Source organism: Magnolia sinica, chromosome 7, assembly GCF_029962835.1.
Source record: "Magnolia sinica isolate HGM2019 chromosome 7, MsV1, whole genome shotgun sequence".
Taxonomy (NCBI): Eukaryota; Viridiplantae; Streptophyta; class Magnoliopsida; order Magnoliales; family Magnoliaceae; genus Magnolia; species Magnolia sinica.
Window position 1 is genome coordinate 90,513,502 of NC_080579.1, and position 17,386 is coordinate 90,530,887.

Below are 17,386 nucleotides of genomic sequence, written 5' to 3' on the forward strand. Positions count from 1 at the left end.
TTGGACGGCGTCAATCACGCCTCGTTCCAAAGAAGGTGCACATGGCCCAGTGGCAAAGTGAAGTGGATGGGAGTGCTTCCACTCAACAGAGATGAGAATTTTGCTCGTTTCAACGCATCAGATTTCCAGATTGCAATCTTCTGCACGTGTGACAATGCACACGTGTGAGCAGATTGAGGGAGGTGAACCTCCAAACCATAGTTCTAGAACCAGGTGAGTCGATTCGGCCGAGTCTTCTCCTTTTGGCATGATTTTCAAGCCAAGTCAATAGGAAACTCACTCATGGGCTGACTCGGTCCAATCCAAACCGTTGATCTGGGATACTTGGACAATCCAAACCGTTGATCAGGACCACTGGTTAGGTTCAGCATACATTTCATGGGCTACCACCTACCATGCAAACATCACACAGATCTTAAAAAAAAATTTGACCACTTGATCATTGTTCTTTAATATGGACAGTCAAGATTGCTTACAAGAAAATAGCTCAAATTAACAATCTGATCCGTCTATTTATTAGGGGCCATCATGGATTGCTTATGATTGTAAAGAATCACTGGCGTATTTCTCATCGTTTGAAACCTATTACTATAATAAATATTCTTATTTGAGAAATGCTCCAGTGCTCTCAGAACACTACAAATTATAGTGCTTATACTTTCATTGGGACACTTAGACAGCCCAATCGCTTGATCTTGACCGTACATTAGGTGAAAAGCATATTTTATGTGCTGCCATACAAATATCGCAATTACCCATCTGATCTTTAGCTCTTTATTCGTACGGTCCATATTGTTTATACAAAACAGGTCCAATCAACATTTTAAATCAATCTATTTGTTGTAGCCCATCATGGGTTGCTTATGATTCTAAAAAGTCACTTTTTTCAGGCAATCCTAACCATCCCATCAGTAGCTCGGGGAAAAGAATGGCTACAAAATTAAGGTCAAATCAGAAAGTGAGGCTTGGATCACACACAAAGTGTTTTGGGCTTGATAGACAGTTCAGATGATCGATTCGACTGTCCAAGTGACAGATGCAACTAGGAGAACTGTAACTCAAATAGTGCTTTTTTACTATGATCATTAACCACTGAGTCAACTCAGCTCAGGACTCACTTGAAGTTTTGAGTCAATCCAACTAGGCTTGAGTTTTCGAGTCCTAAATAAGCTGTCTCAGGTTTTTGAACTCAGTGAAAATGAAAGTTAACATCCTCAATTGAGAAAAGCATGATGTTCAGGCATGGATAAGATCCAAGCCTTTAATCAAGGGCCCGCAGGATAGACCAAAACTAGATTGATTGGATGATCAGGGACCAAACAGCGGACCCAGCGGACCCCACAAAACCCGTAACTAGAATTGGTTTGAAAGCATTAGATTTTGATATAATGATGGATGTAGATTTTATCTACTTTAATCATTTAGACTCAGTGGTACTTGTAGTAATCATAAGATTAGTTTAATTATCTTGTCTTAGCGGCGATGGATGTGAAAGATTGGGATGCTGTCTTTTCATCAAACAGGGACCCTGAGAAAGGTTGCATGCAATCCATTCATCATGGTACGTGTGCCGAACATGCATGGCGATCGGGAATGGGTAAACCAAATCCCATACATAGGTCTGCTGGTAGGCCGGTTAGAACCAGGAATGGGTATTGATGATTGACGATTGTGACTGATTCGAACTCCGACTCATTTCGAATCAAATCGGTTGGCGCGACTATTTAAAAACCTTGGTGTCAACATTACATCCAGCTGGAGTTGAGAAGCTGCTACTAAATAAGACTATAAGAGTGAGGTATGGGTGAGTGATGGCTGCAACCCTGGGGGGAATTTGGATGTATTGTTCACACATACTAGAGTAGCAATGCTTCCATATGCATGCATGGTTCTAACTGGTCACCATCTAGATGGGATGTATGGCTTATTAACATGGTGGCCCACCAAAATAACAGTCCTGATCTCCATAATTCATGGATGGGACACTTGGATGATGAGGAAGTGTAGCTTACCTCTGTAGAAATGGAAAAAAAAAAAAGAAAAAAAAAACAACTCGCTTCTTCCCTCCCCAATCTTCATTTTCTTTATCTAACCTGCCCCTCCCCTTTTCTTATACTGTCCAAAAAAAAAAAACTTGAAAAACAGAGAAAAAAAACCAACATATATTACTTAAGATAAGCTACTTATGCCTTAAGTAGCTTATCTTGATTTCTATTTATTAAACTGAAGTGATTAAGTAACTTTAAATATTAAAAAAAAGGTAACTTATAATTGATCTAAACCAAACTTACTTATCTACTGCTGTAGGTAGAAAAAGTAACTTATTTGGTGGTATCCTAATGAGGCGTTTGGATTGTAAGTTGCTTAAGATAAGCTACTTATTCCACAAGTATGTAAGTTTCAAATTATTAAGAAGATTATTAAGAAGATTGGTATGTTCGGCAAACAACATACTTATCAGCTTCTGCTCTCTTTTGTCTCTCCTGATGCCTCTTTCAGCACCTTATAAAAAGTAGAAAAGCTTTTTAAAAATAAAAAAAATAAAAAAAAAGAAGTGATTATATACTTTTAAGTTAAAAAGTCACTTATAACTAATCATAAATCAAACTTATCTGAAATAAGTTGCTTATCTACTGCTGTAAGTTGAAAAAAGTAACTTATTTGGTGGTATCCAAACGGGCCTTAAAAGTCCACATTCCTTTTCCAGTGTATGTGCGAACTAAACCCTTCGGCCCATTTTCAATAAATGGAACTGGCAATTCTCTCTCTCTCTCTCTCTCTCAAAGAATGACAAAAATGTCCTTACAAGAACCCATGTTAGTTCAACAAAAAGACTAGGAAAAACTCAGGCGCAAAAAATTCCATAGTTAATATTGTTTTTTGGGGTAGAGTCCCATGTTAGTTCTGCACCATTTATAAAATTAAAAAAAATAAAAATAAAAAAAATCAACAAAAAAAGAAAAAGAAAAGAAAGAAAAAATGGCAGTGGCTCTTCAACAGCATACATGGCATGGTCGCAGGGGAACCAAGACTATCCAAGTCGCTGGCCTCACTGTGGGTGGAGCATAGTTATTATTAAAAAAAAAAAACTGCACTGAGAAGGCAATATAGACCATCTGATTTGTTAATTTTTTCCTTTGAATTTGGATCACTCGCTATTTTACTTTCAACCATCCATTCACAGTCAAATTAGATTGTCATATTGCTTTATCAGTGTGATTTTACAGATGTGCTCTATCCACAATGGGACCTGCAATTTGGATGGTCAGCATAACTCGACATTAGTCCAACTTGTTTTCAAATATAAAAATGTTAATAAATATATAAATTAATCAAAGACAAATATAAAGGGAAAAATCTGATCCACCCGAAACAACTTAAGAAAAGTCGGAAAAGTCGGCATAACTCAGAAAAAAAGACTGCTACTCTTTGAAAACACAGGAATCAAACTCTTCGAGTCAACTCAAAATCCAATTGTGTCCAGTCGACTAGCCAAGTTTTTACTCTATGAAAAGAAACTGACATGACGAAAAGAATCTAATACGGCAAAAATAGAGGCAATTTATGAAAATTTTGGTAAGGAGAGAAGCTCATAGAAGCTCGACCAGAAAAGCAACATGAAAACAATTATGAAAAAAAAAAAAAAAAGATGTCTGAATGTGTCAAACAAGAACATGACCCACCTGCACAGCACCAGTAACATTAGCATGGAAAGAAGAGTTGGAAAGGTGGGCCTGCATCCCTACAAGGGGCCCGCCATCCAGCGATCCATATCATTTTATTGGGCAGACCCCACTCTCATCCATCAGTTCCTTTTTCTCTTCTCTCCTTCTCTCTTTTTTTGTTTTTTTTGTTTTTTTCCCTTTCTTGGGTTGCATATGTGCAGTTGGCTATAATCCATTTTTAACCACCCATTGTGCAGACCAACAAATGAATGGCTAGGACTCGTCCGATGGGGATTTTTTTTCAGCACCAACTATTCACAACAGGGCCGACCAGATGAACGGTCCGGACCACTGAAAGGATGGCCTCACCTGTACCACATGCAGGGTGCAGGTTTGACCTAGAATGCTACTGGTTTAGGCAGTGAGGGGTTCATTTCCACCTTTCCCCATAGAGAATCTCCATGCTAATCCATCAAGGCTGTAGCAGCCATCTGGACATCTCGTTGAGACGAACGTAGTTTGTTATTACCATACATAAATAAGTTACCATTCATTTATTTTTACTTCTTGCGTATACAGTTATAGAAATCCAGACCTTGTATCATGTAAACTTCTACTGCGGCCAGCAAACTTGCTGAAGCTCTGATCAGGCCCAACCTGCGAATGCATCTCGGCTAGCTCTCTTACGCGGACCAAAATCGGTGTGGGGATGGGCATCGAGGAAGGATGTTTCCTGGAGCTCCCAACCTGTGGATTTTGCCCAACAAAGAAAAATGCAACATAAAAAGAAAAGGCTTGATCAGCATTCAAGGCCAGTGTACAGACTCAGCTGAGTAGAATGATCCAACCAAGTTGAATTGGTGTCTGTCAGCACACATACAAGTCGCATATAAAACATGTGACTCATCAGATAAATCCATATAGAACCAGAATGAATACTTCATACCACTTTTTGGCGAGAATTTATTGTATTATTAGAATTTCTTCTATAAAAAAGGTCTACTATAAAAAAGGACTCAACAAAAACAGCCCACACTGTTTTCAACTCGAATTGTATAGGTTTTTTTTTATTTTGGCCGAGTTAACCAGTGCAAACTAGTCTTCAAAACTTGTTCAAAGCAAGAATGAAATTGTCTTGGATTACGTGTCTACCATCAGTGATTCAGTTCCAAAGGCTGAGCTCGTTTGACAATGAGACCGAGGGGTTGATTCACCATCTATGAAACAAGGATATGACGAGCAGAAATGCATCATGTTGATATGGACATGGACACGCATTTCACATTCCTACACATGGCTCAAGTGCCTTGAAACTAATTTCTAAGTTTAAGTATGATAATCTTTTATTTTATGTGAGCTGTCTAGGGAGTTTCTTCAATCTTTTAAAAATCCATTGGGTAATACCTATTCAATTGATTCACCATTTTTGGCATGGCACAATGGAGGTCAAGGAACTAAAGGGGAAAATTCTGCAGAAACTATCCCTCTTGGCAGGCTTATAGTTGATTTGGGCTTACTTTAACAATAGTTCTTGAAATGGTTAAGAAGCCCTTAAGGTGTTCATGAAAGCTTAATTTAATATGGAATGGGCCAATCTGCTCAAGCCCTATCATCGCTGTTCAATAGAGTTTTCTAACTCCTGTTTGTGGGTTTTTATTTATTTATTTTGAGATCTTCCTCTGTTGTTCATTTGAGATTTACCTTTCAACAAAATGTATATATTCTATTTTAAGTTTTCTTATATAGTAACCATTATCATCATTGACGCCTTATCTCAATTAATTAGGGTCAACTAAAAGAATCCTATCTCAAGTCTTTTCCTACTACATCCATCCATGTCCTTTTGGGCCTTCCCTTGCCCTTTTAGAGCCTTCAACTTATACCAACTCACTCCTAACAGGTGTGGTTCTTAGTCTCCGTTGCACAAGATATGACCAAACCATCCATCCAAGTTTTTAACTTCCCCTCATCTTATTACCTACTAGTACTACTCCCAAGTTCCCTCAAATGCATTCATTTCTAGCAAAGGCGTTCCATAACGGTAACGGCCACCGCCATTAACGTTACGATACAGATCATTACGGCCACTTTATTTATTTATGAAAAAACATATTTCGACAACGTTACAGGACCGTTACGGGAAGTTTTTCCAGTAACGGCCGTTATGTAACCGTTTTTTAATACCTTGTTTCTAACTCTATCCTTTCTCATCTTTGCCACTCATCCATCTCAACATCCTCATTTCAGCTATACTCATCCTATGAATATGTTGTTCCTTAACTGCCCAACATTCTTGTCCCGTAAAGTATGGTTGGTGTTATAGCTATCCTATAAAATTTCCCTTTCAGTTTCAGTATACACGACGATCACATAAACTCTGGAGGCACATGTCCATTCTTCCACCCGTTTGGATTCTGTGGGCAACATCCTTTAGAGTCTCTCCACTCAAGAATTATTGACCCAAGGTACCGAAATTGGTCATTTTGGGAACCTTTTTGGTCAGCAATCTTAACTAATTCCTCATTTCACTCCTATTGGCACTAAAATTGCACTCCATATAACTCTGTTTTAGCTCGACTAATTTTAAAATCCCTCCGTAAATCTAGTTGTATTTGTGCCCTCCCTCATCTTGTCAATCAAAACTGTCATCTGCAAACAACATACACGATGGAATCTATTCGTGCAAATGCCTTGTTAACATGTCCATAACCAATGCCTTAAGTTTTCTTATATACACAATTAATTTTTAGGTTTGGTATTATCAAATTATCATCATTTTTGGGGAACCAATATTTAACCCTTCTTGTTTGATAGACACACCCTTTCTTTGTGTCTTGGGATTACGATCGTACACCTTTTCTCCATTACATAGGATAGAAAGGAAGAGTGTATCTGTCCACAACAGTGGATGTAAATAGTATCTCCCTATTTCAATGTTTGGGTTATTCTACATTTAAATAATGAAATATACTATTAAAATACTTTAAAAGACCACTAGTTAAATATTTATTTAAAAGACTAGTAATAAAATATAATATTTTATTATAAAAAAATTACACGGAAGAAACTTGTTAGGAATTGATGCACCCAAAGCACATTCGAAGGAGAGCTGCTGGGTGGGTGGGCAGCTGATCATAGAAGTTTTTCCAAGCAATCAATGGTTCGGCCATGTGATATAAAAGCCGGAGACCGCTCAATAAGGCAGGTAGCTTTGTTATAGTTGGACCTAAAACGAGGATAAAAGGAAGACCTAAGAGGACTTGGCTCGAGGTGGTGACAAGGTACATGAAGACATGTAGAGACTTGCCAACAAGAAGGCCTTGAATAGGAATGACTGGCAAAAGAAGAATAGTTGGGAGAGCCTTAAATAGCTTTGGAAAAGGCTACGATGCTAATGAGGATGATGCTTTACAATGATGCATCAGCATATCAGGCTTCTAGAAGTATCCATGACAAACACCCCGCATTAGTGTCAGACACCAACACATGCATCATTATCCAAGTTACATAAGCCTTCCTCTAGAATACTCGTGCTTTGTAAATTCATATAGAAGTCAACATATATGAAAAGACATAAAAAGGAAGACAGGTCGCTTATGAAAAATCAAGTAATGAAAGATGTTAATACTCACCCCTTTCTCGGTAGGTGCTTGCGAGAAGCTAGCTCTAAGAAGGTTCCTCCATTTATCCTACAAAAATTAACAATCTCTTGTTGGCACCAGTATTGTCAAAATCGTTATCATATTGCACATCGTAATAGGGGTTGAATTGTATCGAATCACAAATCATATTGTAAATTGTAAGACTTTTTATGATTTTCTTAAAATTTTGAAAAAAATAATCTAAAAACTATAAATAAATCAGAAAAAAAAAAACAAACATGTCAATCATCCTTTTGCCATTGGCATGGTCCAAGTAATACCATATGATGATAGTGCTAAAGGGTTCTTATGTTTCCTTTAAACCTTTTGTCTTTCAAGATATTTCCCTTAAAAAACATACTAGGATCCTTTAATAATTTATGTTCATTTTACCATCCTTGAATGTAGACTCAAGTTGGAAAAATGGCATCTGATTTTGTAGACCAACAAGAAAAGATATTTTCATTTCTAACCATCATTCCACAATACATATAGGTCAAGATGATTGTAAAGTCATACATAATCTGGTATTTTGACCAGTTAAGAAGTCATAAAAAAAAGCTCCATGATTTAACGTTTGAGAATATAGATCATTTCATTTCTTATAAACAACAAAATAAAATAATTTACCTTTTCTAAACAATTCTTAATCAACTTAAAAACATAAATTGAAAGCCAAGTGAAGATTAAAATAGAAGAGAGCAAGCATAATTTGAATCATAAATTGGGATTTAAATCATAGAATCGTAGGATTCATATTAAAAGGGATTCAAGGTAGGATTTAAATGCTTTTGCTTAATCATAAATCGTAGGATTTTGATAACTATGGTTGGCACAAGCTATTTTGATTCATGTAAATTGATGAACAAGTCCAACAACATTTGATCTTTAAGAGGAAACATTTTCCACTAGAGTGAATTTTGATAAGCACATGTGCCTCAAAATGGGACCACATGTTCCAATCTGACATGTGGGCCATCCAAGCTGTGCATCAGACAGGCCCACCATGTACATGATGACCTGGACAAAAGATAGGTTCAGACACACATCAGGCTAGCCACGCTTGTACTTTGGATGTGAACAATTGACTTTTTTTTAACTGAGCATGGTTTTCAAGAATGTGCTGCAAAGCTAACCTGCCTGATCTATGGCCAGGTCATCCACAGGGCGGGCACCAACGGATGCACAGCCCGGATGCCCTAAAATTGCCAGGTTGGCATATGTAACAGCGAGATGCATGTGAGCTTAGCAACCTTATGGTGTTATATGATGCTTGATCAAAAGAAACAAGGATTTTATGTCCAACCCACCAATGGAACAGCTGGGGCCACCTTTCTGAGCAACACCTCAATATCTCCCCCAAGAGATGAACCTATAGGATTTTTATTTTTTTTAATATATAGGTAGATTACACTAGCCATCCAATAGCCGGCTTGCAAAATGGACAATTACATCCAGTGGTCCATATTTAATGAGTTAAAAAATGGCCAAATCAGAAGGAATCATCCAATGGGTTAAGTTTCTCCCATCATAATGGGACCTGCCAAGTGGAAGTTTCAATCACCAAGAGATTATTACCAAATGTACAGTTTGTAGGGTCAAATGTGTATCTTTCCTCTTTCTATTATCAAGAATCTCAATCAAGTTCCCATGTACCTCATGTTGTTAATCATGCATCAGTGAGTTCCCAGCTATTTTGCACAGCTAACTACTAGAGCATGATTTTCATGTGCGTGGGTGCTTTGTGCTTACCAGTTCTCCTGGCAACTGACAGTCCATGACCCTACTTTTATCACTCGCCCTTTGGGGCATGCATGTAAATTGCTGGGCTGGGTGCCAATACAAGTGGGGCTTTGTCAGCAGGAGTGCCATTGATGTGAGCCTTGACAATTGTCGGTTCCAAGAGCCCAGATAAAGGAGGAAGGTTGCTGTCTGGTCAGCAGCCAACTGTATAACTTTTTGACAGTCTTCATTTAAAAGCTAACCTTAAATTGCCCAAAGAAAGGCTAAGACGATGACTATGATGATTATCAAGAATCACATGCCTGATTCGAAGTTTTAGATCTCGATGTACAATACCTTGAGATCGACTGAGGTACGGTAGCTAGAAGATGCAAAGGCAACCTTTTTTATCTCAGACCACCTTCCGGCTCCATACCTAGATACTCCTTCAACTAGCTTCATAACCTCGCAAAGAGTCCAAGCTCGGTGATGCTTCCTTCGGGTCCCACCTTTTGAGGTAGGCACAATTGCAACATTGTCATCAGAGGTATCTCCAGATGAATCTAATTTGTCGGAGCCTAGATCTTGCTGCTGCTCACCGCTGGATGTTACCATGGGCTGCTCTTCTGTTTCTGTTTCAGCAACAGTCTGGTAGCATCAGCAACACGACTCGTTAGCGTTATTGAATCCAACGCCATCAGATTTTGGATGCAGATTACAATGCAAGTCATTTCAAGAGAATGGAGCCCATCAATTAGAATTGCCAGGAACAACAAGGCCGTGATCCTCAGCAAACATATAGTTCTTGTTCTTCTGATGCTCCGTATCATGTGCAGCAGGGGCCCCTGGTTCAGTGATCCACACTGTTTATCTGATGGGCCCCACAATGGATGGGGACTCCTTTATTGGATGATCAATGGCCTACAGGTAGGCGATAAGGAAAAGAAGATATATCAAGGAACCACATTCAAAAGAAAATGAGCCAACAATCAAAAGGTCAGCATCTTCCAATCTGGGATATTTCTGGGACATTCCCTATCCACTGAGGAGCCCACCAGGTCAACAGGCAGATGAAGCATGGACCCAAACATACATAGATCTGTTCCTCTGCAAGTTATACATTTCTCAAGACTTGGGACCATATATTTCATCTCTATTAGAATAGTAGAAACAGGATGAGGACAGAGATGGCCTTGTAACCCTCTGCAAAATACAAAGCAGATACAGGATGCTGCTGACTTTTTCTTGAACTCCAGGAACACAAACCAAAGATGTGTCCAGGAAAGGCTGAGCCCATGTCTCACACATTGATGGTTCAGCAAATACAAAACTTTTTCATTTTCATACTCTTTTACATGTTACCAAAGTGTCAGGCATGGGGGTACATGCCATTTTGAAGGGCAGTGGTGATATAGCTTCAGCTCAGAAAAGCTCAGGACAGAAGAAGGGGGGAAGGCTACTAGAAGAGACAAGACCAACACATTGGAGTATCTCCATACCAATAATGTAGCTGAGCACATATCTGCTTGGTCTAGAACAAAAATGACAAGCGATGCTACTTGGTTACTGGCAGACATCAGACTCACTCGGGCCCCAAATCTCAGGATCCAGGGACACATTGATATATTTATCAGTTTGGTATTTTGTAATAAATAATTTCTTTGGAGAGTACGTTTGGAAGCGATTCACCACTGGTCGTGAGCCATGGTGATGTGTCAGATCAACAGCAATCCTGAGAATTCTTGTTTGAGCATGATTGGCAAAATGTGACTTCTCAAGCTGACAACAAATATATGTGATAAGGCCATGATGGTGACAATGACGATGATGATAGGTTTATTTTAAAATACTTTAATGAAATGTTTAAAATGCATTTTAAAAAAATAATAATAATTTCCATTTTTTTAAAACATAGATAGGAGTAATGAAAGGGATTTGAAGGATCGACGTATGATATATGGCAAGCTCGAGAAATAACTCACAATAAATACCACAGTACTGGGGTTCACCAAAGTAATACATTGAAAAATGTTAGCCTTTTAGGGTAAAATAATGGAAACGAATTGGAAATTTTCCATGTCATTGTACTTAGGTCTTCTAGTTCATAAGTACTTTCCAGTCAATGTTAGTGTGTGACTGAGGATATGGAAAAAAGATTATCAATTCCACCTGAAAACAAATCACAATATAAACTGGTGAAAGTAGAAGAATGTCCCATGTTGTACATGGCAGAAATGGAAGATAGTTCATCTTACGGGCTGAGCAATTCGTTTTGGAAGGGATCTAGCTTTCCATATTCTGCTTCCACTTTCACCATCCTGTCGAGAAACACGCACGCCAAGGGCCTTCCTAACCAATTTGGCTGCCATGCCATTAGGATGGAATTTCTGCCAATTGTAAGGAGATGCTTAAAGGGTTAGAAGGTCACTTCAATAGACAGAGTAAACAAATGCATTATCAGAAGCATATCATATGGGTCTGCAGTAAATTTTCCCCACAAACGAAAATTCACCACCACAAGTTCTATAAAGAACGAAAGGCAATATGTCGCCAGGCAGATGAGGTGGACAAATTCATTAACATCAATCCAAATAAAATGGCAGAAATAAATAGGTTATGATAGCATATTGTTGTAATAACCATGTATAACATGAATTCAAGATAATATGCATAGACTGTAACAAGGACTCCCATTTATAAAGACTGCCATGTTAGTGTCAACATTGCTATTAGAAAAGAAAAGCATATACGTTGAATTATCCATTTATATGTTTCCATCTCTTTGGAATATTATCAACACCGTGCAAGAAAGACATCACATAGAATTCTTTTTTGTTGTTTATTAGATTAAAAAATTTGATTAGAAAGAGCTGGGAAACATTACAAAAGAGGGAAAAAATTACCAACATGCAAAGGATGCTCAACATCTCTCAATATTGTGTCAGCCATGTTATTAACTTCTCTTAAAATATCAATGAACAAAATGTTTAACCTAGAAGATTGCTCCATAAGTACCATGGATTGAAGACTTGGTGATTGCACTCGGCCACATCAGGGGGTGACTCGTCTGAGTCGGGCTGAGTCAGGCATATTTTCAATGTTGACTTGTGGTGTGGAATCAGATCACAGTTGACTCGGATAAATCAGCAATCTGTTATCATCTAAGCCTTATCCCAACTAATTGGGGTCTACTACACGAATCCTGTTCCTCCATTCCAATCTATCAAGGACCGTATCCTCAGTAAACCACAGGTCATCAAATATTGTCTCACTGCCTGCAACTGTCCTTTTGGGCCTTACACGTGCTTTTAGAGCCTTCGACCCAAACCATTTCACTTCTTCTAACCAGTGCAATTATCGGTCTCTGTTGCACATGGCCAAACCATCTAGGTCTACCTTCCCTAATCTTATTATATATTGGTGTTAGTCCTACGTTCACTCAAATGCTTTAATTTCTAATTCCATCCTTCCTAGTCTTGCCACTCATCCATCTTAGCATCCCCATTTCACCCACATTCGTCCCATGAGCATGTAGTTCCCTGATTAGAAATGTTAGATTGCCTGAATCCATGAGAAAATAAGCGAAAGTTTGATGACAGCTGTTGAGGGTTAAATATTGCATATTGGACCCCATTTATATCTTGGTTTTACGAACATGATACTGCTTAATGTCCTATTTTACTCATGTTTGTGTTTCAAGGTGGATTTAAGAGCTTGGATTGGAAAAAGTGCTAAAAGCATGGATTTGACGCTCAAAGATCACCAAGGCAAAGAATGGATCTTAGGAGACAGATTGAAGATTTCAAGGTACCGAGATTCAAGAATACCAAGCGGAGAAGGAACGAAGCCGAAAGAACAAGTGTAGAATACACATTTACTGTGTCATTGAACAGTGTTCGATGACATCGAGGACACGTTCGATGACATCGAATTTATTGAAGAAATTGGATTAAATCTCTATATTGTTTTGGATACATTATCGATTCCTTGAACAATGCTCAATGACATCGAAGGCCTCTTCGATGACATAGAAGGTAGGTTCGATGATATAGAAGGTCGCAGAGTCTGGATGAAGTTAAAAAAGCGCGGAAAAAGCACGTATAAAAGACTTCTTCGATAACATCGAAGCCTGTTCGATGTCATCGAATGAATTGCGCGAAGTTACACGGAGTGCGTAAATTTGATGTCGTTTCCGGATTTTTCCAAAGAGGTGCGAAAGGAGGTGTTGCACAACCAGTGTCTTAAATATCGACGATATCAGCCGATATATCCCACGATATATCTTGTATCCCACCTGTGCGATACGAAACACACAAGTAGTGCCGATATATGTCACATGTTCGATCCAGTGAGCATTTTCAATTTCTAATCCTTTTTTTGTTGAAATTATGTTAAATCAGTGTCAAATTGTTACAAATCCATTGGTTCTTCATGTTTTGCATGAAAAATCATGGAGTCAGAGCTTTGATTTTGATATCCATTAGTTCATGTTCTCCATGTTTTTTTTTCAAAATTTTCCTTCAACTAGCTGTCAATTGAGACAAATTTTGAAGTATTTAGGAGTATTCAATGAAATGATCATTGCATACACTCTAATTTCGAAATTTGAGTGTAGGTGGTCCAATTTGGGAAATTTTGGAAAAAAATCGAAATTTCCCCAATTTCTCCGAAATCGCTTACAATGTTGCACTCTAAACATGAAATCAAGCATGTATGAGGGTTGATCTACTGATTTGTTAAGTCCTTGTAAATTTTTGAAAAATAAATATCATTTTTAATTAAAAATATTAGAATTTTTTTTTTCGAAATTTCCCTTTAACAAGCTATCAATTGAGAGACTAATTTCAAAATATTTGGAAGTGTTTGATGAAATGATCATCAAATATACTCTAAATGTTATGCATTCAATTTGAATATGGTTGCATTAGCTCAATCAGATAAAGTATAGCTTAGGACCCTATACAAAGAAAACCTATTATGTCTACTTCTTTTTTGAGATGTTATGATTTAAATGTGTATTAAGGTCTTGTTTAACAATCCCTAAAGTTTAATTGAAAAATTCAGCCATTTTCCCAATGTTTCCCCATGTTTCCCAAAACATGAGATAAATTATTTGATACAAACGATATATCCCGCGCGATAACTGATACGTATCTGTATCCCAAGGGTGCAATACGTAACACGATACCGATATTTCGAACATTGTGCACAACTATAAATAGGAGTCCCCAGGGCATCCCTAGGCACAATCTAAGGCTTGAGGAGTGGAGCAAAAGTGCGAAGAGCCATCGCTAAGCGTTCTTCTTCTTCCTTCCTTAGTTATTCATGCTTTCTTCTAGGGTTTTAGTTCCAATCATGTCTATGGTTGGCTAAACCTCTTAGCTAGGGCTAAGAGGTGAAGCTTGTAGCGTGACGAGATGTTTTCTATTGCTTTAATTCATGTTTATGTTGAACTCTCTTTGATTCTAGTTTGATTCTTAAGGAATACTTTTAGTTTTTAATGGTTTATTGTGACTCAAATTATAGTAGATCTGCACTAGCTTTGAGTATGATCTTTTCATGTATTGAGATTGTGAAATTAGGAAATCCTGTTGTTCACCATCGTCCCTAGGGCATGGTTGAGTGATGGAATCCCTTCTAATCTTCATGATTCTCTTATGTTTGGTTATGAGATTGGTATATCCTATTGTGAGTCATTGTCTCCTAGGCATGGTTTTGTGATAGAATCACTTCCAATGCTCACAACTTTCATCCATTGAGAATTAGGTCAAAGGAAGTTCAGATTTGGTTTTACTGAGATATCTTCCAACTGGATAAGATGAGACTCTGATTCCAGTTGTGTCATTGAATCAAACATAGATTTCCCTGGTTGCTATAAGTGGATCCTTAGAAACCCTAGTTCCCACCTTTGAATTTCTTAAGTTTTTAATTAAATCTCTCACAATTGCTCTCTACACTTCCAAATTTAGGTTTTCATCTTTTTCTAGTTCTAATTCCAGTTGTTTTCAAAATACTCACGAGATTAGTCTCTATGGATTCGACTTCGGTCTCACCGAGATTATTACTGCATCGCGACCCTACACTTGGGGTTGTGAACAACGGCTGCCAACCTATCGCAACCCTTATTTATCTGGGCTTGGGACAACTCCCACTGGCAAGGTTACTCAGCAATCCATGATAAGTACCCCACTGGAAAAACCATGAAATTGGCAAATACCCAACAAAAAACAAACAAGGCAGATTTGAAATCTCTCATCATTATCATGATCCAAGTCTTATCCCAACTAATTGCGCTCGGTTACATGAATCCTCTTCCACCATTCCTCTCTATTAGGGGTCATAACTTCGGTTAGATCATATGAATGTTTCTTAATAACTTTTTGTACATCACCAGTCCACCACCAAGTTTCCTTATATGACTGGCCTTTCCCTCTAGATATTCCTAACACATCTTTTCCCACTTTCCTAATGCACTCAGCCATCTTATTCTACACAACACTTATTTCTTCATCAGCATTCCATTTTCCTTCCTCCATTAACTTATTCCTGAAGAACATTGTTTTCCATTCTTTTAAATTTCATCAACCCCTATCTCATTTCTTTGCCCATAACCATATACTCCATGTACCATCTCATACCCTCAACTTTATTTTCCTACATAGCCATTTAAGTCTCTACAAATATCCCCTCTCTATTCATAATCTCTTTCATTAGTCCATCAATATCCTATCCTCCCAGAATTGTATTTTATCCTCCAACCCTACCTATAGCGCAAATGCACCAATAACATTGATAGATTTGAAGTCCATATTTTCATAAATCCCCACTCTAAATCCCTCACCCAAATAGACCCCAAGGAAAGATGTCAAAAGGAAAATTGATATGTTCAAGCATTTATCCCTTTCTTTGTACTTTAGACATGCATATAATGGTGTATCAACCAATCTTTGATAAACATGATGTATGTCAACTTGACTTGTTGAAATTTAATCAAATAGGCCCTAATTAAACACAAATCAAGCATGATTGGGTGAATTAAGTTCACATTGAACTACAAGGAAAAAAAGATGAAAACATGAAAAAGAAAAAGAAAAAAGTGATTGTTGATTTTACATGTTGATTGCAGAAATTAATGTATAATTGATTTCTCATCTTGCATCCTAGGATAATTTTCATCATCCTACATCACGGTGTCTGACAAGGATGTCCGGTTTACTAGTTATTTTTGGAAGACATTATGGCACATGATGGGGACGAGACTTCAGTTCTTGTCTGCCTACCATCCTCAAACTGATGGCCAAACTAAGGTTGTGAATCGAAGTTTCGGAAATCCACTACAATGCATGTCGCTAAGTTTGCATATAACAGTTCAGTTAATAGGTCTACAGGTATGATTCCATTCGAGATTATTAGTGGTTACAAACTTAGACTACCCATAGATTTGTTACCTATTTCAGTTACCCAGAGGCCTCAGAGTCTGCCGATATATTTTTCCATCAATTCATGAGTTGCATGCAAAGATTAGGAGGCGGATAAATGCCAGTAATGAACAATACAAAATTTCAGCTGACTTACATCATAGAATTCAAGAGTTTAACGAGGGTGATTATGTAATGGTTAGGATGAGGCCAAAACGATTTCCACAAGGTACCGTTAAGAAGTTACAAGTACGCAGTGTTGGACCATTTAAGATTCTGAAAAAAATTACATCCAATGCATATGTGATAGATCTTCCACCTCGCATGGGGATCAATTCAACATTCAATGTGGAGGATATAATGCATTGTTCAAGCCATCCCATAGGCTCTAATTTTATTCCAAACCATTGGCCAATTTTTTAATTTTCTTCCCAATCTATACCACTTATGCCCACTATACCTGAGAAAAGAGAAGAAATAGAAGGAATTGTGGATGAGTAAATTGTTTCCACTTGAGATGGAGGATTTCAGAGGTACTTGGTGAAGTGGAACAATCAACCATCACCGATTGTACATGGTTGACGGAAGGGAAATAGATGATTAATGAGTTTAAAATTTTTCTGATTTATTCATAATATCATGATATGAATTACTTTTCTTGGTGGGAAATAGATGATTAATGAGTTTAAAATTTTTCTGATTTATTCATAATATCATGATATGAATTACTTTTCTTGGTGGGAAATAGATGATTAATAAGTCTAAAAAATTTCTGATTTATTCAGAGATGTTTTCTGATTTTTTTAAAGAAAATCAGTAAAAATCCTACGGTTTACCATATGATTTGCAATTTGATAATTCAACCACTACTATGAATTGCGATATGATAACGATTTTGACAACATTGCCTGCAAAAGAAACCTCCACCTTCTCATGTCTA

The 17,386-nt window shown here is 37.7% G+C and overlaps 1 protein-coding gene across 9 annotated transcripts in view; it reads right to left on the reverse strand.

Annotated features, from left to right (window-relative positions):
• Positions 1–2,069: 2,069 nt before the first annotated feature.
• The window catches only part of LOC131251686 (uncharacterized), a 56,661-nt gene continuing 41,344 nt past the window's right edge, over positions 2,070–17,386 (reverse strand). For 5 of the 9 annotated variants that reach the window (XM_058252568.1, XM_058252574.1, XM_058252567.1 and 2 more), the window contains 5 exons: positions 11,284–11,415; positions 9,386–9,676; positions 7,298–7,354; positions 4,261–4,412; positions 2,070–2,115 (listed from right to left, as the gene is read on the reverse strand). In XM_058252568.1, coding sequence (XP_058108551.1) covers positions 2,085–2,115; positions 4,261–4,412; positions 7,298–7,354; positions 9,386–9,676; positions 11,284–11,415 — 663 coding nt within the window. In that variant the 3' untranslated portion in view covers positions 2,070–2,084. Of the gene's footprint in view, positions 2,116–3,077; positions 3,251–4,260; positions 4,413–7,297; positions 7,355–9,058; positions 9,292–9,385; positions 9,677–11,283; positions 11,416–17,386 lie in introns of those variants that run through there. The other 4 variants (XM_058252570.1, XR_009174015.1, XM_058252575.1 and 1 more) reach the window with 4 other exon arrangements.